Below are 22,168 nucleotides of genomic sequence, written 5' to 3' on the forward strand. Positions count from 1 at the left end.
AATTCATTCTTCTCAGAATTCATGCTCATCACCATGAGTTGACCTTTTTCAATGGTGGCTTTATATTTATCAATCTCTTCTTTCAGCTGACAATTTTCTGAAGTCAATTCTTCCGCACTGATCACTCCATTCTCTTCCTTCAGGTGACAATTTTCCGAAGTCACCGCTTCCGTGCTGATCTCTCCTTCATTCTTACCACACTTTACGGCAGGCGATGCCTCCCCAGTTTCTAACCTTCTTTCCAGCTCCAATTTCGCCATTTCTAAACAACTGTTCGCATTTTCCAGTTCAGAAAATTTACGTTCATTATCATGAATTTTAGTTTGTAACTCCTCGATTTTAACTGCGAGAATCTTCACTTCTTCCTTATTATCAACGTCGTTTGATTCCGTGTTAGAATTCAATTGATCGTAATCAGCCTGTAGCCGGTTATATTGCTCCTGCAGATCATTTACTTTTCGCAGTAAATTCTCAGAAGTACCAGCCTCGTTTAATGTCCTCGTTTTGAAATCCGCAAATTCTCCATTGATCTTCTCATTTTCTGCCATCATTCGCGCATTATTCTCTTCGAGTTCAGAATTCTTAATCGCGATTTCGGAATTACGCGTTTCCAGTAACTCTATTTTACTGCCCAATTCTTCAATTTTTTCCTGGCTTTCGTTCAACGTTACTTCCAATTCTTTGACGAGTTCTGCCAACTCCGCGTTTTGCATCTGTACCTGTTCCGAATTCAATAAAGCTACGTGAATTTCAGCGAGATCTTTTTCCAACGTTTCTTTTTCGTTCTGTAAACTGATTCGTTCTATGTCGAAAACCTCTCGCTCAGATCTTGCCATCGCAAGTTGATCATTGAGATCTTTTAACTGAATTTCCAAGTCTTCGCGCATCTGCTTCATATCGTCGTAATCTTTTTTCGATACGGTCGCTTCATCCGCGACGTTTTTACTCTCTAAATTACTGCTCAATTGTTGCATACGTTCGCGAGAAGCCGAAATCTCTGCCTCGTAACGCATCACTGTACGATCTGTAAACTCCTTCTGTATTTCAACCTCGGCAAGATTTCTTTCCGCTTCTTCTTTTTCCTTCACAGCTAACTGCATCTTCGATACGGCGCTTTCCTTTTCATTCGCCGCCTCTTTAACAGATGCATTTTGATCGTCGATCTGTTTTTTCAGGTTTTCAATCGTTTCTTTCAAAGTGAACTTTTCTTTTTCCGCGTTCGCTAAAATATCATTTAAACTATTACCGCCGGGGGTTGCATCATTATCGGCGAGTGAAAGGAGATGTTTATTCTGCAGTTTAAGATCGGCGATCTGATTTAATAACGAGTCAACCTGCTTTTCAGAATCGTTACATCTTTGCAGTATTTCCTCCTTTTCATCGGTGATTTTATTCAGCACCTATCATGAGGGCAGAGAAAAGAAATATCGCGTTTATTGAACAACCGAAAAAATTCAAATTGTAAAACAACTTTTCGATTATAGTTTTTAAGATACATACCTCCATCTGCCTCGCTGACATGGTATTATCTAGTTCCATCTCTGTGAATGATTTGAGGTCTTCGTATTCTGAAGTTTTCACAGTCAATTCTTCATTTCTGAAGAATGATTTCAAATTTCAGTTGAATTCATTTTTTAAATAAAGAATATTCAATATTTGACAGATATAATAATTGATGGTACTTACACTTTTGTTAAATCATCTTGTAAACTACGAATTGTCACCAGATGTTCGCTGATTTGGTCTTTCAACATCGGAACCTAAAACAAATTCATATCATATCAGAAGAATCCATTGCGAGATAAAACACAGTGGCAATACTGAACCTGAACTACAAGATATCTCGGCAATTAGCAGCGAATGCGTTAACTAATTCTCAAGGACATTTTCTTACCTTTGTGCGACAATCGCATCTCGGTGAAACTTCGTGAGTTTCATCGACTCCGGTAAAACGAACGCTACGTTTGCGACTGGTCACGCAAGGAGTCGTGAATCCAATTTCAGATGTATCCAGACTAGCTTCCGCCTCACGGAATACTGTACTCACGTCCGCTATCGTTTGAAAACCTACGTTGAGAGAAAATCTCACAGAATTTGAAGTACGACTCAAACAAAACCGGCTCCAGTATTCTATACTTACTAAGATCAGCCAAATAAGAGCTATCACAAGGTTTATCTGATTGTTCCTTTCTCATTCCTTGTGTCAACACCGATACTGACTTATTATTCATTTCACTACACGGTACTCTGCGAGCCTGCAGTAAACCAGCCGTCGACGTGTCGTGACTGCGCAATTGCTGCATCTTCTGAATCCGGCCCGGGCACCAAGTTTCTCGTCTTTTCTGAGAGTAGAAACAAACATTACACATCGTATTCAAATCGAGATACATTTTTGGAAAAAGTTTTGACGATGAAACTTGATGAACTGACAAACCTTCATAGGAATGGCGGCTGGAGGCGGCATACTTGTTATCGATGACACGCAAATCAACTTTTTCAAATGTTCGATCTTTTCGCCCTGCATCTCTAGTTTCTTCTGAAGTCCTTCATTCTCGGTATGAACATCTGTATTTACGAGCTACAGATGAAATAAGTTAATCAAATCATCTTAACACAAATGAATGAAACCTACATTTCCTGCAAAGTTGATGCTTTTAAACGATGTTTTCAAACCAATCTTTCTAGGAAAGCATTTACCATCATACAATCTTTTTAACAATTGAATTCTATGTTCTTAGTCTTCTGTATTTAAATAGTATAATAAAGAATTATCATTATTGTTACTGTTTTTTGTAAATCACTATTATTATTATTTCTAATTATTGCCCTATCTAAGCAGACAATAAAATGAAATAACTTACGTTATCGATTTTTTTCTTTAAGTTTGTGATTTCACGTTTGTATCGTTTTAACAAGGCTTCGTCCGAAAGCACTTCATTCACAACCGGTTTATTACGAATCTTCTTAGCACTCGACGCAAACTGAAATATTCATCAAAATAAGATGCAATTCGATCTATTCCTTATAAACTGTTTTCACATTAACCTCTCTCAGCAAAATGTTCATCATGGGAGATTTTGCTTTCCTCACTTTTAGTGTAGAATGAGTTTCTTCGATTGAAGCCGGAGTCACGTTACAAATTATAGCTGTTTTCGAGTTTCCTCCTAACGCGTTCTGAAGAATTCTCGTCAATTTCGAATCCCGGAAGTTTGTGAAGCTTCAATTTAATTCGAAACAATTTTACAATTCACCGTATTGCATTTACAAATGAAACTGTCGATAAGATATAACTTGACTTGACTTACGCATTTGGATTGTCGCTCAACTGACTGATACAGTGACCTAACATAAACAAGGATTTATTGATGTGACAGCCTTCTTTTAATCTGTCACCGGTTGCACCAGTAGCAGCAACCCTCTCACTACCCGCTAGATCTACCAGATTCTGACAATTAAATACATATTTACCTTACAAAATTAGATTTTAAATCCACTATTCGAACAAATTGGTAAAAAAATTTATGATATTATGAAATTCAGAATCTGTGCCTGTAGTTTATTACTTACCAGATGAGCTACGTTCACCGCGCCTTCACCTTCATCAGCACGAATATGACTCTCAATAATCTACAAGTAATTTACCATGAATATTGAGTATCATACATTGATAACATGGTTCTCACAGACTTTTGACCAAAATTCCCTAATTGGATTATAAGATATCCTCAGTGGGGCTGTTTCTTATCGAGAGGTTCTTAGTGTTAAATCACTTTGTCACCAGCAAGAAAAAAGAAGGCACCAAAAATTCAAATTCTCAGACTTTTCAAGGAAAGTCAGAATTCCCTGATTTCCCTGATCTGTAAGAACACTGTAATAACTAATCAAACAGCTGATTAATTTACCATTCTAAATATAGTATGAGATCTGGAACTTCGTTCATTCATGTTAGTTTCACCAATATGTCGACGAGCTGAAAATATCAAATGCACTTAGAATGTGGTCCCTTGAAAATTGCCTGGTCTGCAAGTTCATTTTTGCCCTTTGCTAACTTATTGTAAACTGCCATTTTCAACTTGAACTAGAAACTCAATAAGCAGAGAAAACCATTTTGAGAAAAAACTCGTACCCTCTCCTTTCTTCATGATTTCAAGGATTTGTTGTGGACTGGTGACGACTGTTTCTTCAAGTCCCATCACACCATTCGTATCCTACAATACATACACAATACAAACAGTTGCAGAGAAGTTAAATCGACAAACAGAAATTCATCTCAGTTTCTTTTCAACTCACCGTAATTTTAAGGTTTTTATTTTTGCTCAAGAGATCGGACAAATTCTCGTTGTAAATTTCCATGTAAGAAACGCGCAGCAAGAATTCCTGATTCGGACTCTGAATGAAAAAAAAAAAAAAACAACAAGGTTGAAATAGTGTTGACTTGAAAATGAAGGCAAATTTACGCGAGACTTACATTTTCAATACTTTGAAATATCTGAGTCAGAGAAAGTGGAATGATTCCTGGTTGAGTCTCGTTACCCATCATCGTATGGGTTTTACCCGATGAGGTTTGTCCGTACGCAAAAATAGTTCCTACAACCGAAAAAACAGAATGTTACAAATATTTGTACTTATCAAATATCTAGATATATTGCCTATCGCAAAATGACGCCTACCATGAAAGCCTTGCATGCAGCCATCTACAATCGGCTTCGCGACAAAGTTGTACAGATCACCAGTCGTCACATTTTGATCAAAAACATTATCTGAAATTTACAGTAGAATTTGATGAATAAAATCAATCTTAAATGAAGTAGTGAAATTTGCTTCAGTTGTCAATCAGTGGATGAATAATTACTTTTTTTAGTCTCGCAGGGATCAGATGGGTGAACACTGGAATTTTGACATTTTATTCCCAACTTACAATCATGCTTTTTTTCACATTCTTTTTAAAACAAAATAACCAAATTTTTTGCATATTTTGACCTGATTTTTTACTGTTGATATAACTCCAATTTTAGTTAAGTGAGTTTGACTGCAGATTCTAAGTGTTCATATCTATTCTACTCACCGAATGAATAAGGAACGTTGTTGCCTTTGTTTTCAACGATACTGTTATCTTTCACCTTCCATAGTTTCGGCAAACCGGAATTTAACTCCCTAAGAAAATGATTAAATTTGATAAGTATGAAATCAGGTCGACAGAGCACTGCAGCATATCGGTGACTTAAACATTTCTTTAAAATAAAAAATATGCCTCACCTTTGAATAAGAGGTCGGACTCTAACTGAAACTTGTATGTTATCCATTATCTGCTATCAATCTTCGAAAAATAAAATAAAAGGAAGAAAATAACAGAAAATCGAAATTAAAATTATTTTGGCCAAACCAGGGTGGGAACAAGTAAAAAACGTTGGAAGCAATCTTCAATTGCCGCAAACTATTGCCAATTATTGACAGGTTCTCTAATTTGTTGCTGCAACGAATTTACTTCAATTTTGTCTGATACATAGCATAGAAATAAAATGTCATTATGTAAATTATTGGCGCGGTTTTAACGCCACCGGCACCGGGTATAGAGAGGGCTAGAACAGCGAAGCACTTGTTCGGGAGGCTGCAGTGGTTTTGATGATTGATAGGACTATAGCATTATAAGTTATCATGTATTCATCATAATATTCGTGATAATCCGATCGGATGGCCTGGGCCTCGGCTCAACAAGAGAAGAGAAGGGCCGGAGGAGAGGGACGGGGGTCTGTGGATTTTATCTTAATAAATCAAAAAAGCTGAAATCTTTGCAATATCCACATCTCAACATAACATGCAATCATTCAAATCTTATCGCCTACCTATTCTAGACTAATTAAACTATTTATTTTGATTAACTGACGAATGCGAATCGATTAACGATGGATTTAAAGAAAAAAGCGTCTCCACTGAAAATTGAATTTCCTGCCATTTTGAATATTAGTTATCACTCACACTGTGGCGCCACCGGCTGGTCTCGTATTCGTATTCGTATTCGTAATAGCCATCTAGAGCATTCTTAGGTATGGAATACCTCAAGGGCCATACGACTTACGAGTTACGTTTTACGAGTTACGTTTTACGAGTTACGTTTTACGAGTTACGTTTTACGAGTTACGATTTGCGTTTTACGAGTTGCTTATACATTTCCTTGAATATTCGTCACGACTTCCGTTTTATGAGTTACGAATTACAACTTAAATACGTTTTACGAATTACGAGTTACGATTTACGAGTTAAGTGTTGGAGTTTCGGTTCGCAAGAGTTCAAGGACAGTGGCCACGTGGAAGGCATTTCACTGTGTGGGTATAATTATTAGACGAATAACTGTAACGATGATGGATGGCTGTATGCAGCCCAGTGTTTTCAAAAAAATAAATACATTTTTTTCTAAATTGATGAATCTTGTTCTAATTATTAAAATCATTTCCAGCTAAGATCTATTGAAATATCGTCTATTAAAATCATCGTGCACGTAACGGGACAGTCATCAGTCAGTGTGAAATGTATTGTCAGCATTTAATAGATTTTGAGAAGGTTCGCACTGGCCAACGCGCAGATTTTCTGCCCTGTAATAGACCACTGCAGTCGAGATTGATTCACTATGTACAATAAATTACTCTTATTATGCTGTTTGAAATGACAATTCGACTTCATTTTGAAACCCGTTCTTTGAATTACGCGCTTCGGATATCCGAAGCCAATTAGTGAAAAACGTGTAATTCGTAAAACGTAAGTCGTAAAACGTAAGTCGTAAATCGTAACGTATTGTAGGAAATGTATAAGTAACTCGTAAAACGTAAATCGTAACTCGTAAAACGTAAGTCGTAAAACGAAACTCGTAAGTCGTATGGCCCTTGAGGTATTCCATACATATGAAAAATACAAAAACTATTTACTGAATGAGTTTTACAGAATAAGATCTTTAGTTTAGATTAGTTATTGTCCATGATTAAATAATCATTTAGTCTTAGAAAAGAAATCAAATATTTCTAGAAAAATTGCGACTTGTCTTCTACTGGCGTGTATAGGCCCCAGATGTTCTGCAGCTATGAAACAAGGAGTGAGAAGACCAGAACGGTTTTCTGTAAAAATAAAATGAATAATTGTGACTCTTATCGTTTATTTATTTCGTATGACAGGTTTAATCGACACTTTGGCACACTTATAGCTGTTAAATCATTATCGTTATTGAGTGTACTAGAAAGTGTTTCCAGTAGTTATTCTTGATGCCTTAATTATTATTTACAAGATCCTGCAAACTTATGAGAAAGTTGAACTATTGTCTATTACATATGCACATTCTAATTAAGCATCACACAAAGTTCATTTTCGTGAATTCCGACGTTCATCAAGACGAGTTTTGGCACCAGATTTCAACGAATTATTTCGTTTATGCGGCGTTGTTTTATTTGGTTCTTTTCGGCCCATCCGGGGCGTGGTTGGGCCTTGTTGACGCACTTGTAAACTGTTCAATTTTTCTAGAAAAAAAATGCAAATGCCGAATGCTTAATCGCGTAACAAAGAACGAAAAAGAATACATTTTGCGTGACAAATAAACGCACCGAACAACTCCGGATTGATTTCATCTAGATTTTGTAATAAAGGCGTGTATCTCACTGGATCGCGATCGCTTTGCTCTACAACGAAAAATACAGAAATTTAGAATATGTACTCATTAACATGTATACCTATTATTTGAAACCGAAATCTAAAATATTTTTAAAAATGTGACTCACTTTCTACTTTAACGAGGACGTAACATTGTCTACTATTGATATGGTCACTCGCATATCGTAAATGATCTCGAGTTCTACTGTTTGATAAATTCTTTATTTCACCTTCCAAATCGACAAGATCTATTGTTCCTGCAGTAGAATTTGATATAAATATAGCGGATTTCTGCAAATTTGAGGTCTTTATTGCGAAAATTAGTTTTCTGTGCAAACTATAACGAATGCTTTCAATGAAATAAAAGTCTTGATCAAAACGTCGTAACCTGTTTATGTTCGCTTTTATTTACTGGATTCATTTTTGGACACCAACCTGTTTTTTCACGCAGACAACATTTTCGTCGGATATGTTCCATGAAGATATCAACTTTACACCGTGGATTGAAAATAGCTCGTTGGTTATCTGAATTATAGAAAAAAACGCGAGAATTCGTTAGAATCCGAGGTGAAGTTTCCTTCTAGATCCGTTAGTATATTGGGATATCTATTCGTTTTTGTTAAACTATAGGATTATCACATAAGGAAATAAGACACTGCTTAATCCTCAAATACCCGCAGTTTATTTCAAGTATAATTCTTGTTCTAAAGAACCAAACCAAATTTACAAAAGAACCACGACACTAACTAACCTCCGAATAGAACCGTTACAAACGTAGGACCTTTATCTTCTTCTTCGTTGATAGTATTCATAGCTGCAGCCGTAGCGGCAGCCATTGCAGCAGTAGCCGTCGCCATAGTAAGAGTTCTTCTAATGAATATTCTCACGAATTCCTTTAGATATTCCTTTAAAATTTACGATGAGAAGTCACTTTTTTCGACTTGCCCTAGCTGCACGTCTTAGTGAAATCCAAGATCGTGTGTGAGGTGTTTAACGTTAAACAGTTAAAACTCAGTAAACATCATACGTTAAAAGTACTGTCCTTTTCCAGGTGAGACACTATCGCTTTATTTTCACAACGCCTATAATATATATATATATATACCTTACATCATAAACATGGCGGAGAAAGTGCCAAAAGATCGGCATATATTCAAAAATATATTTTATGACTGAACCTAGTTCTCAGGCGGGTATAATAGTCATTACACACAGCCGTGTGAGATTTCAGAGAACGCGCGGTGCCACTTCAATATAAATATATGACACAAGTTTTTATTCACGCATGACAGGCATTCAACGATTTTCTTAGGTAAATACAATCCCCTTCTGTTTTGAATTAGTCGTTGCTGTTTATTTCAGTAAATGTCGATGAATTGTTATTGAAGGTGCAGGGCTTTGTGCGGCTGTCGCGTGGTTTTCGGTTTTAGTCTCGCGTCATTCTTGAATATAATACAGATATAACATTTTGTATCTAAATTGCAGTAATTAACCGTTTGCCCTCTGTATACGTATTCAAACAAATCTCTTTGATTGTTCGAGATTCCGCAGCGCCGTCGTGTAATTGAAAAGTCAGTAATAACGGTTTTCAATTAATTAAGATTTTCAGAACGAGGTAATCTTTCATGGCTCCAGTTCCGGTAGATAACGGCGTATATCCGTATATAATGTACATTTATGCTTCCTATGCTTATTTCTAGAAGTATATAATGTGTTTTTATGAGTTCATCTTGTCATTATCGAAGTTGTCTTAAACAGTTACAGTTTACAGTTTATTTGACAAACCAAGGTCTACAAATTAGACAATATGAGTGAAAAATACAACATTATACAAAATAACATAGCGGCGAATGTCGTATTTACACAAATATTTTAGCAATTTTACGTATACATAAATTATAAAGTGTTCTGATGTTTTTTTGTCTGTATAAGGGAGGAGAATTTATACTGGTTTGGATAAATTGAAAATTTTCTGTCAATGTACTTGGTCCTTAAAGCATCAAGGGTTGGACAACATAATATATAATGAAATTCGTCCCCTATAGCACTGTTGCAAAGAGGGCAAGTCCTGCTTTCTCTGGGTACTTTCATCCATTTACCAGTTTCAATTGGAAGTTTGTGGTTACTCAGATATTTCTGAATGATTGTAAACGGTTCCTCAGTCAGTATTCTCAGGGCGACCAGTTTACTGCAGTCTTCCCCGAACATTTTATCAATATGGAGAAATCGTGAGATTATGAATAACAGCTCAATGATTCCCGTTTGAATAAATTCTTCTCTTTTATCTTTCTGTTATTGGCGTCAAAATGTTAGCGAAATGAATGCTCAGACTTGCGACAGTCACAATGGTCGCCCGTGTTATACTTTCTGCCACACGTGACGCAGCTCTCTCCCACACGCTGCTCTTGCGATTGACATGGCCGACTGGATGGACCGCTTGGTCGCGCACCGTCGCCACAATCACATAGCGATCAACTTACGCTACTGACCGCGACGCGAGTCTACCTACACCCGCTTTAACGGGCGGCATTCGTTACAGTTCAATCATGGACTATTATAGTCAAATCACAATGAATGATCATCAACTCCTCTTCAAGTCGAGAAGCTTTGCTAGCCACCTGTAGAAAAAATTCATCAGCAGACAAAAATCGACGCTCAACAAATTTGTTTCATTTAATTCATTTAGTGTTTGGACAGTTTTTATTTATAACTGATGACGACAACATAGATTTAATTACACCATGTGTAAATTCGGTATAACATTCACGAAACGACATGACGTTTAAAACTCAACACTTTCCACTATAATCAACTGCGAGTAGATAGAACCGTTCAATCATCGATCAAACTTAAGCCAGAAACTTCTTATCTAGTTCCAGTTCAACAGTTGTGGCTTTACTTGCGATATTCTAGTGATGAAAAACAATTTAATTCTACCTTAATTTCTAGCATTAATCCATCGACCATATTTGTACGTAAATAAAAAGCAAATTCAGCCGAATCTCATTTCAAGCACAAGTCCTGACAATCCCTAGCAAGGGATCATCTATTAAGGTACGCATATAATTTTGAATTTTTCAAACCCCTTCAATGCAAAACAGGCTATTGCCCATCAGAGGCGGATCCAGGGGTGGAATCTGAGTAGTGCTCAAGCGGTAATCCCAGTAGGCTGGATCCGCCACTGCCCATACGATTGCACTTATTCCCCTCAGCTTACGCGCACGCAATAAATGAATTAGGACCCACACGAAGGTCAAGTTTGTAGATGGTTTTTCTTCAAGCTCGAAACTAAACTAAACTCCACCAAGCAAACTGAAAATATTATCATCGGAAGCAAAAACTCGCATTACTTTTACATGTCATGTTCAATAAAGACTTGGGTGATATCATCGTTTGGAATGAGAGGACATGAGAGGAGAGACTTAACACGTTTTAAAACGAAAACTGATCATTTAAATCGCAGCGGATATTTACAAGTAGATCACATTATTTACACAGTAGGCCGAGTTAAACATATTATACACTAGTATCTAATTATGTATCTACAATCAGCGAAATACACGAAAACCAAAAAAACAAAACAAAACCTACATGCAAAACAATTACAGTAAGCGGATGAAATTACGTTTTTCTGATTTTCCAGAAAATTAGTTTCTGGTTGTTTACAATAGAACTGTAAACAATACGCAGCTGAGCTTCATGGTTTCTTATTTTCAATAGGTATACATGTAGTAATATCATTCACAGATTCTAATGTAATTGAGTGTGTATTATATGGATGTACAATGCACGCGTCTCTGTATAGAAATTCTCGAATAAATATAATACTCGCTTACAGTACAAACTATAATAATATGACGAATACCTCCGCACATAATCTTAACAAAATGTCTGTTAAAATGTTAATAAAATCTGAATACTAAATACGTTTCCTCAACATAAATCCTGGAACCTCAACCGGATAATATCGAGAACTCAGTTCCATCGATGAGAGAATTACCCCGGTAGTGCATTCCAACTCGAGAGTAAAATCTGAAGACACAAAATTACGGAACTGGTCACAGAGCAACTAAAGCCAAAACACAATACTGAACAAAGTTTAGTTCGTTGCAATGTAGAAATTGCTTTCCATGAAAACGACTGTTTCAGCGAGGATCCAGAAATATAAACTATTTATTTCAAAATAAATGATAAACAATCTCACCACGATGACTAGCACTTTATAATTCCTCTGCACATTGATATATACATTACATACCTATAGATACATGTACATGTATCCGCGTTATGTACAATTAACAAAACAGAAATACTCGTTTTTACGATCAGTGATTGGTTGGAAGAATCACCATTTTGTTATATGAAAAAAGCTATAAACTTAAGAAAATCGTCACAAGTTGTTATCACAGTATACGAAATCAAGAACAAAACACACACACTGAGTACGTACTGAATCCTGTAAACTTTGTGTCGATACTATCCAACCTATATTGACACAAAACGGCAGAAAATGTCAAACATTTTTGCGAAGAAAAATATGTAACCGGTTAAATTATGCAGAGAATATGGCTGAACCTTTTTTTTTAGGTAAGATACGTACAATTGGTCCCGAAATCAAGAATCCGCTAAAATGAAGCATCAACCGAAGGTTAAAATCCCCGACTACATTTGGAATGAAGCAAACAATTTCGAAGTAAATCAGTTAAGCCATCTGATCTCTTTCATAGACTTTCCGAGGACAGAAATATGTACAAGTATGCGTTTGACGATTTCGAATTTGAAGTAAATTCCACTCCCAATAATGATAGATTCTGCAGTTGTAAGCTAGGCACTCAAAGTAACACACACACACAAACGCAACCACCGATAATTTACAGTAAAATGCTGTTCTGGATGGAATCATCCAATCTGTACAATGAAACGGCGTGTTATTAATCCGGAGTCGCTGGAGGTTCAGTGCTGAAGTACGGAGTAGCGTCTTTAACTAATATCGTGTGACACACGTCACAAACCTTGGCACCGCGTGCGTTAGGTCCGCTCGGTACAGTTTTCGTAATACAATCCGCGCAGAATATCCGACCGCAATGTCGACAATGATGCTGAAAAATAAGAAATGATAATTGATAACAGCGGCTCGAAGCGGCACCAACTCTCCTCCTCCATGAATTGTCTGAGATTTACCTTTCTTTTAGTGACACTAAAGATTTGTTTACAGTTGTTACAATCATCTATGTCTTCCTCGTGTTGCCATCGAACTTCAGTTTCTGCCTGACGAATTTTCTCTAATTGAATCTATCAAAAAAGAATGAACACAATGCGTGATTGAACGCTTTAAAGACGCCTCTAGAAATAGAACGAGAGTCGAAGATCGATGACAAACCTGTAAAGACTGGGAAAGTTTGACGAAATCTCTCTGAACAGCTTCGCTATTATCCATATCAACTTGTAACGATGAAATTTTCGCTTTGAATTTATGCACTTCACCCTCTAACTTGGTCTGAAAAACAGCAATATTTTCTATTAAAACGGGCCTCATCACCTATAACACCAGTCGGTACAGTTCCTTACCCTAGCGTTGCTTTGTTCCTCCACCTGATGCTGTAAAGCGTTGATGAGTTGTTTAGATTTTGCTTGAGTTCCTTTCAACTGCATCTCAAGTTCGCGTAGTTTACCCTCGGCCTCTGAACGGCCGGTCGTCTCCCGTTCGAGTTCAGATTTCAAACTTTGATCGATCGCTTTTAAAACAATGAAATAATAATTAATGACAATCAAGTGCAGGTAACAGAAACACGATAAATCGACCCGATATTAAACTCTTACCAACTTGCTCTTGCAATTGATTAATTTCTTGCGTTAAGGCCTCTTCTATTCTAGTTTTCTCCTCGGTGTCCGCGACGACCTGGTGTTTTAGGAACATGATTTCACTTTTCAGCGTATCTTCAATATGTTCTTTGGCCACTTTCGCCGATATAATATCTTCCCGGTATCTCAGTAGAAGTAATTGCATCTCCTTTTAATGAATGTGTCATTTTCAGAATCAAATGCAGAGGAAAAATATCTTAAGGATAACAACAGTAAATGTTCATAGTTGTGTATACTTTTTTCTTGGAAGTAGATTTAGGAAAAATCTGATAGATCACAGTTAATTCTATAGGTAATACTTATTCAGTTTCATAAATATTCAGAAATATGTTTTAAAAATCCGTCATCCACGCTTTTCTCAAAAAGTCCCAAATCAGAAGCTAAAATCTACCTCTAAATTATTTGGCAGATCGATATTTTCAGTCTGCATCGCTTGAGCGTTCTTCGAATGTCGACCGATTAAACTATCATTCTCTTCTTGCAATCGTGTCAATTCTTTGTGGATCTGTTCCCGATTAAACGACACAGTTTTCTGAAAATTACATAAATAAGATGAAAAATTTGCACCGCAGATTGCCGACTACACGGTATCACACAGACACACACACGGGGTAAAGTGAAACTTACGAGTTGTTCTTGTAGTTCTTTTTGCGACTGTTCATACTGTTGATTGACTTCAATTACAAATTTCTCAGAATCGTACAACTTGGACGTCAAACTACATATCTGTAATAGATCAATACTTATCATACATACATGGTAAGTGTTCGCATATATGATAAATGTACTACTCTTCTTCTATCTCTCTCTCCCTCTCCCTCCCTGTCTCCATCTCCTTATCTCCCTTACCTGAGCTTGAGCATCTTCAGCAGCATTTTTCAAACTGGTTTCCAGTTCGTCGCGGTATTTACGCTGGTTTTCGATCGCTTTTCTCTCTTGCGTTAACTGTCGCTCGAGAGTTTGAACTTTCTCGTGTTCGTCTTGATATTTGTGTTGTAAATTCTGTAACTGAGTCTCGTAATTACTGCACATCGAGCAGGGACGTCCGAGTTTCTCTCGAGCTGACCTCATCTGTTACAAAAACGAACACACTTAATACGGCTAGTCTCAAAGCTAGATGTTTGCATCACAATCTAAGTTTATGCATTTAGAAATTATATTTGAAATATACGACTAAACAAGTTACAGTTAATCTGGATTTACTCGGACAAACTGGGACTGGCAAAATTAGTCCCAGTTAAGCAAAGTCTGAGTTAAGGATTGGAAAATAAGATACGAAATAAGAAAACAATTTTGTTTTTGTCCGAGTCTGAGGTGTTGGCCATTATATATTAACTAGGCGAGAGGTATTTACTTTACAAATGATTTGAATATGTAACTTACTTCATATTGCAACATCTGCCATTCCCTTTCACTGACTAGTCTTTTTCCTACTAATGATATATCGTTAGGTCTCGCTTTGACACTGGCTAATAAACTCTCGTGAGCCTGGGCTTCTGGCGTCGGATCTGAAAATGAGAACACGCACGTTTCTTAAAATTTTTCATCCCAAATCGGACAGATGAAAATAAGATTTCAAGAACTTAAACACAGCTTGTGTATTAATTCTGACCTCCATGGTAATATGGCATAAAAACGGGATTAAAAAATTTTGACAGACGGTTTTCTTTTTTTCTTTCAATTTTGGTTTGAAACTACAGTAATGAACGAACCTGTGATGGCTTTCTGTTGAGCTTCGGTCAAAGTAACGACAACTTTCTCTGGACTGAGTCTCGAATCCTTCATGTCGCACAGTGACTGAGTATCGAATGATACGTCTTTACCGTCGGCGAGGCTCGACAGTTGAGAACCCGACCACGATTTCTTCAATCCCGCGTTGAAATTATCGGTAAGACCGAAATTTTCATCGGATTTCAACGAAGTCAGCGACGTTTTCGAGTCTGCTTTTGAGATTAAATTCACGTCCAATAACTGAAAAGCGCAAACGAGTGAAACAACATTATAACATTCTAGCAGGACAGCTTTCAGGTAGGTGAAAAAAGCGGATTACCTCTTGAATACTTATTGGTTGAGCATCAGTTCCTGGACTCATTTTACTCGGTGATTTACGTGTTACAGAAGTTCCAGATCCTGAAAATGATAATCATAATTAGACAAAGTATTTCAAGTAAAATTGAAAACGGAGAAGTTCTGATGACACGAGACGATGACACGTTACAACGAGGAAAGGGTAAGAGAAAACACCAGATGACATCCAGGGTAGATGTAAAAACACAGAACAACCCGTGCAGTCAATATAATAGTTACCGGTTTACAACAACAACAATCATAATAACAAATCATGCAGATTACAGCGTTATCAGAATTTCATATAACTCTGGCATGCAAAATCCGTAACGATATTAAAAAAGTAAAATACAAGAAAAGTGATGATTTACTGGGGATGATTAGGGGTTAATATGAACTACGTACAGTAGAGGGTTAGGTGAAGTGCATATGAAGAATAAAACGCTGATAATATCGAGGTTTTAATGCATTCAAATATTGACGAGGATGAGAAAAATTAACGACGAAAAACCAGCACGAATAGACACAATATCAATATCTTCACTATCAGGATTTGATTGCCAACATCGGTCGTCAAATATATGATTTAGAAAGTAGAGATACTGAGGTCAGGAGGTTCGCTCCTCACAGAAATTAGATATTTATTAGTTTAACCCATGATTATTACTACTCGCTAGCGTCATTTACGTAGGTTAACGAATCCTAAATTTAAAATTGGAGGGAAATTCTACCGATTGTTAGTAGGCTCTTAGTGAACGTATTAATAATCAATGATAAATAATACAGATCATCGATACAAATCACGACTAATAAGCGGATGATTGAATGCAGCATATACCATATATCATATACATCATAAACCACACCGGTATATCAACTACAGACTGATAACAAACTAACCAATAGCTGCCAGGAAATTCTCCGTATCGGCTGCCTCAGCCTGTTGGTCTAATACTTGTTGCGCTTCATTTTCTTGATCTTTACGTTGCATTTCTGTGTACACAAAATAAGCAGTATTTTTCCGATCTTTCGCCGAATATTCTGATTGAACGGAACAACTATACAGAAATAAAGGACCCCCTGAGATGTGTTAAGTTTGATTGTATAGAGGTAAAAGTCGACCATGCTAAGATAACCGGACTGGATAAGTATGAAATGGTAATTTAGGAGTCAACCAAATCAAAGACCTAACTAAACAGTTACATCTTTTCTTGTGTTAGATACAGATTGAAAATTTTAGTGAAGCCCAAAATGCTTTATGTTTTTCGTAGAAATTTGAAACTTCGACACACAAGTTGCTTTTACAGGGTGGCCACTTTTATCAGGTTTGCTTTTCCCCAGACTATTCCCTGACATTTAAATTGTTTTCCTTCACTTCAACTTCTAAAAATCCAATGACAATTAACAGTCAAATATGTAAAACATAGATTACTCTGTATGATGATTGTATATGAATCTAACTATATCAACAAATTTCCACAGCCTTTCCCTGATTTAAGCTTTTTAACCAAATTCCATGACTATTCCCTGACTTTTTTAAAGAAAAGAAAACTTTTTCCTTGAATATTCCCTGATTTCCAGGTAAGTGGCCACCCTGTTTTACCTTTCATCAAATACTCACCATAGATTTCTGTATAGCGGTTCTTTCATACAGATTATTTTCATATAATTTAGTTATAAACGAATGAAATATAAAATACACACCTGCAACTTGTCTCTGTTGTTCCTGTGATAGAACACTCTCCATGCGACACATATCTTTCATTAATAAACGCTGAGCTTCTAGAAACTGATCGTTAGCCATTTGCCACGTTCGCTTTAATTCCGTGTGTTCTTTCTTCTCTTGTTCCAGCAAGCGACAAACTGTCAAAATAACGCACACTTGAGCATAGTAGATCTCAATCTGAATCAGGGGGGGGGGGCTTTATAAGCTTTACCACTTTGTAGCAAAAACTTTTTTGTTCAGATATTCTGTTTGTACCAGAGGTGACTGGACTAGAGCTTACCCACCTGAGGTGGAACTAATAACTAGTGTCACATTGATTAATTTTTTACATTTTCACACGATTTTATCAGATTTTTCATGTCACATTTTTCATGTTCCTACAAATCAGTCATTCCAGAATTCAAGAACTTTTCAAGGAGAAAATTTCAAATTTCGAGAAGTGTTTGCATCACTTTCATATCTCAATTACTGTTGACTCCTAAATCAGTACTGTTTTACTCATAAACCATTTAATCAGGTGGAATCTGTGTATATAATAACTAGGCACAGAGCCAAAAAATTGCCAATTTCTCAAAATTCAACGAGTTTCCAAGGACTTTTGGGCACTTTGCTCAAATTCAAGGATATTTAAGTACCTTGAAAAATATTTTTGGTTTAGAAGGAGTTTTCAAGGAGTTGTAGGGACCCTGCACGATAAAACAACAAACCTTCGTGTAACTCGCTACGTAGTTTATCGGATTCATCTTGTAGAACGTTTCTCTGTGTATTCAGTACAGCCACGTACATCTCCAGGTCGGATCTGGAAGCCTTCTCAGCAGCGAGGTAATGATTTAATTCCTTCAACTGTTCAACGAGAATTTACGATGAAAGTAGAAGTAACAACCGCTGTAGGTTTTCCCCAAAAAAGCACATCGATATATTTACCTTATCGTCGACATTTCCTTCTGAATCTAACAGCAATTCAGGCGCTGTATTACTGGCATTGGCATTGACGACAAGCGTAGGTAAATGGGTTGCTTTCTGTAAAAATAAAATAAAAAATATAAGTGATTTCAGGTAGCCTTAATATCGTAGCAGAAATACCTGGATCCGGTTCATAAAACCGAGGAGGAACTGCATGATCCAGGCTGAATGTTTGACCAGGCAAATACATGCACTATCAAAGTATCTAATTACACTATAGCCTATAGCGGACTACAATGAGAGATACTTGTATTTATAACAACTTTTGACATATTATCAAGCATCGATATATCAGAAATATTTCAACTAATTACTGAATGATACACAGATCCGAATCATATTTTGGGGTAATGATTGTCTTGAGTTGACGAGGAAAGCGCACACATACCGGCCGTAGTCTAAAATATACCCTACATATACAAAACTACAGCGGATGAAATATATCTTTTCTTTTACAATATACATCATGCATACTGTATATATACAACAACTATAACAACTACGCTTAATCCCGAGCAGGGAAACCGCTTGGTTGGAGAAAGGATTTTTCATGGAATGTCAAATAAGTACACCGATCAAGCCCTCAATTCAATAGTACCATAAAAGGGGATTTTTAAATTCACGCAAAAAACAAAGCATTAGTATCTGTTTTAAATCATGATGATGCGATGAAAATCTGTGATTTACGGTTTTTTTCTAAAAGAAGCCTGAATCATTGTTTGTTGAGTGTATTGAGTAAATTTGTTTATGAAACTCAAGTTTTGATTTTTGCATGAATTCGTTGAAAAAATGAAGAACAAATTGAAATGTTTAATTGAGAGCGACATCACGAAAATGAAAAACTGCCTGAGCGACCAAAAGTGTTACCTCGGCTTCGAGCTCGTCAAGCCGACAAGTTGCCAAACGCAGTTTCTGTTTTAACACGATAAGCTCCTCCCCCTTTGAAATAGAAATCATATACAGAAACCTCAACAGAAACTCAAATAATCCGAACGTTCGATCTTTTACGATAAATCACGCTGAAAATGAAATATTCTCAAAAATCAGTAGCTCAAAGCAAGTTTTGATATTTACCTGCGCTTCGAGTTCATCCACTCGACTCGTAGATTCACGGAGTTTCTGTTTTAGTACCGATATTTCTTCCTCTAAAGGTTCAACGACCGAACGCAAAATTTCAGCATTTTCTTGAGCCTAGATTTGATTATAATGATAAAATTTTCTTTTAACTACAAAGTTAAAATCAATCATCACCACGAAATGTTGAGAGCTAAGACAGATGAAGATTCTTATATGTTATGACCAGGTAGACCTAGTTCATTTCAAAAATCATGAGATGAATAAATAATCTAATAACTCAAAATAACCTTTTTTGGCATAGGACTCTAACGAGAATAGTTGGATCATGAAGCATTGAGGTGGAACAGATACAATTCAAATACACTGCAATCACTTATCGTAATTAAATACAGCCATTAGCTATTTAATTATCAAGTTCTAACTTTACGCAATTGAAGCAATTATGCTTTCACTAGCTGTGTTCACACAATCGATTATTAATCAGTTGTTTTCACTGGTTCCTCAAGACTCAACACTGTGATTGACAGGCAATAAAAGGAGAATTTCTATTCATACACAACAGCAATGATTCGTTCTTAAATTCAAACCTAATTTAAACTTGGTTCATTCTTAATTGGAGCGGACTTAATTAAAAAAGTTCTACATAAATAAACCTACCTTTCTCATGCTTTCTTCTAGATTCTCCGACTCCTGACTGAGACCAACTATTCCTGCACCTACTTTGGTTTTTAGTGATTTTGCAACCGAAGCAAACAAGCCTTCTCTGTAAAGACAAACGAACCACATTCAATTATAAACTCTCAAACAACGGCGTAAAGATCATTCTGAATCTGAGTCTTGATCCAGAAACTGTATCCAGGTATATATTCACTATTCATCAATTCACCTCTCCTGATGTAATTTAGCTCTTAAATCTAGTAATTCTTGCTCCAGTATCTCGTTATTTTTCAGCTGTCGATGTCGATCTTCCTCGTAATTTTGTGCCGTTGATCTTTCAGCTTCGGCGATCGACTCTGAAAATACAACGAATACTAGTTCACTGAAATAGACTATTCTAGCATAACTTATCAAATTTAACAATGAATGATGAAGAAGTTTTGAACAAAAAGATCCTTCCACGATAAATATCGATAGGAAGTCTTACAGTTATTGAAATTCAAAATGTTTCAGAGAAATGTTGAAGGGGTGAAATAATAAAGATCAGCATTCAACATGAAAATAGTTAAAAACTAAACAGTTACAATTTTTCATGCTGAATTATCCCTAGTTTGTATCACACGTTATTACTTAATTAGTTGCCTTTGTTCTAGATCTCATTAGTATTCCTGAAGATGACTATTAGGATAAAGTTGAAATATTGAATCGAAGGTAGACTCATTTCAGACTTGTTTTTCGTAGTTAAATTGTGGGATTTTTTCATACACTTTCATTACAACACGGAGTATTTCATCACAGTTTATACCAGTTCAGTCTTTATTATACCTTTCATGATATGTTGTAATGAAGCCAATTCTTCTTGATACTGGCGTTGTAGTTCGTCTAACTCATTCTGCCGACAAGATTCAGATAAAACTGTAGCCGTTTTTATATCATCGACTTCGGTTTGAAGACGATTCACTTTCAATTGCAACTGTTCGATCTCGACCTGAGCCGCTGATACAGCATTCTTCTCTTTCATCAGTTCATCTACGTATCATAAAAATACATGAAATATGAATATAATGATTGATAAACAGGTGATTATAACAGGGTGCTTATTGAACCCTGAAAAATAAAGTCCTTTGAAAGGATTAGGGATATTTATAGAACTAACACAGCTTATAATTCCAAGGATTTAGACCTTAAGAACTAAGGCGCGACCTGCGGATTGTAAAATGTTGGATTTCAGCCAAACAACACGCAGAATCGCGTATTGAAACTAAAATCGAAATTTCAATGATTCAAGGAGGTTTGGAATGATGCCAACTATACAACCTAACTCAGAAAGAAATGATGACAACTTACTTTCTTTTTGAAGGAATAACTCTTTGAATTTTGCTCGTTTCTGCCCGAATTCCTCTTCACAATTATGTTTCTCTTGAAGTAATTGTTTTTCTCGCTGTTCCAATTCAGCCACTCTCTGCTGTAGTGTAGATACATCGCTATTACCTGTCATCAATTAAACACGCATTAATCAAAGCCAATTCACAAAATTTACGTATTGAAGAGTATTTCAAGTGATCAGTGATAGTGAAACATTAGCATCATATAGCCTGTAACTGTCGACCTGTGGCACTAAGGAGAAGAATAATATCTCATTCTCAGCCTGTCTCATCGTTTAAACAGCGTTATCTTTCTTGTATTTAAAATTCATTTGTCCTGAAAGTTTTATCCCTAACTAATATAATGGATGGCCAGAAATCATCATTAAGGTAATGTAAATAGTTTTGGTACAAGGGGAAATTCAAAAATGGTTGAGAAAGTGGAAATCGAAGAAATCCCGGAAGTAACTTTTTGCTAAAGATCGTTCACATTTTCTCGGGAATTTCTTTTCACCAAAGACATTATTTAAAAAGGAATGCGATTAAATGATTGATTTACCTTCAGCCGATGTTAACGGACCGAATCCATCATCGTTCATATTATCCATCGCGTAGATATTCGATGATTTAGTTAGAAAATTGATCGACTTTTGACAGCAAACGCCATTTTCTCTCTTCGTAGTCGGACGTAGCTAGCGGACTATGAGTCCGGACTATGAGTCTTACAATAACAACGATCCCGAAATTTCTACAATTGTGTGCGATTTGGTCAATAAACTGGTTAAGCTAAGACTCGACTCCATTTCATTGTAATTCCTCA

The 22,168-nt window shown here is 36.4% G+C and overlaps 2 protein-coding genes across 2 annotated transcripts; both read right to left on the minus strand.

Annotated features, from left to right (window-relative positions):
- Window positions 1-7,139: 7,139 nt before the first annotated feature.
- On the minus strand, window positions 7,140-8,700 carry LOC141900361 (uncharacterized protein CXorf65 homolog). Its single transcript, XM_074787219.1, has 5 exons — window positions 8,384-8,700; window positions 8,068-8,157; window positions 7,761-7,889; window positions 7,587-7,661; window positions 7,140-7,502 (listed from the first exon to the last, which is right to left on the minus strand). The coding sequence occupies exons 1-5, from the start codon at window positions 8,487-8,489 to the stop codon at window positions 7,348-7,350; spliced, it is 555 nt and encodes a 184-aa protein (XP_074643320.1). The 5' UTR covers window positions 8,490-8,700; the 3' UTR covers window positions 7,140-7,347.
- Window positions 8,701-10,324: 1,624 nt separating this feature from the next.
- Window positions 10,325-22,028, minus strand: LOC141899683 (rab GTPase-binding effector protein 1-like). The gene is made up of 21 exons (XM_074786115.1): window positions 21,908-22,028; window positions 21,332-21,475; window positions 20,810-21,013; window positions 20,214-20,340; window positions 19,985-20,090; window positions 19,325-19,441; window positions 18,212-18,307; window positions 17,995-18,130; window positions 17,266-17,424; window positions 16,462-16,554; window positions 15,545-15,624; window positions 15,207-15,465; window positions 14,878-15,002; window positions 14,344-14,565; window positions 14,122-14,220; window positions 13,886-14,026; window positions 13,453-13,642; window positions 13,201-13,367; window positions 13,013-13,129; window positions 12,814-12,924; window positions 10,325-12,731 (listed from the first exon to the last, which is right to left on the minus strand). Exons 1-21 carry the CDS (start codon window positions 21,954-21,956, stop codon window positions 12,564-12,566), a joined length of 2,910 nt encoding a protein of 969 aa, XP_074642216.1. The 5' UTR covers window positions 21,957-22,028; the 3' UTR covers window positions 10,325-12,563.
- Between the last annotated feature and the right edge of the window lie 140 nt (window positions 22,029-22,168).

Source organism: Tubulanus polymorphus, chromosome 2, assembly GCF_964204645.1.
Source record: "Tubulanus polymorphus chromosome 2, tnTubPoly1.2, whole genome shotgun sequence".
Lineage (NCBI taxonomy): Eukaryota > Metazoa > Nemertea > Palaeonemertea > Tubulaniformes > Tubulanidae > Tubulanus > Tubulanus polymorphus.

What these genes read in the sequence shown, in the direction of transcription:
- LOC141900361 (XM_074787219.1), bottom strand. Translation starts at nt 8,489, where the DNA reads ATGGCGACGGCTACTGCTGCAATGGCTGCCGCTACGGCTGCAGCTATG. An exon ending in TTGTCTGCGTGAAAAAACAG is followed by an intron (nt 7,890 to 8,067) that starts GTTGGTGTCCAA and finishes ATTCTACTGCAG; the next exon opens with GAACAATAGATCTTGTCGAT. An exon ending in AATCAATCCGGAGTTGTTCG is followed by an intron (nt 7,503 to 7,586) that starts GTGCGTTTATTT and finishes TTTTTTTTCTAG; the next exon opens with AAAAATTGAACAGTTTACAA.
- LOC141899683 (XM_074786115.1), bottom strand. Translation starts at nt 21,956, where the DNA reads ATGGATAATATGAACGATGATGGATTCGGTCCGTTAACATCGGCTGAA. An exon ending in GCTAAATTACATCAGGAGAG is followed by an intron (nt 20,091 to 20,213) that starts GTGAATTGATGA and finishes TTGTCTTTACAG; the next exon opens with AGAAGGCTTGTTTGCTTCGG. An exon ending in TCAATTGCAAGAGCAAGTTG is followed by an intron (nt 13,368 to 13,452) that starts GTAAGAGTTTAA and finishes TTGTTTTAAAAG; the next exon opens with CGATCGATCAAAGTTTGAAA.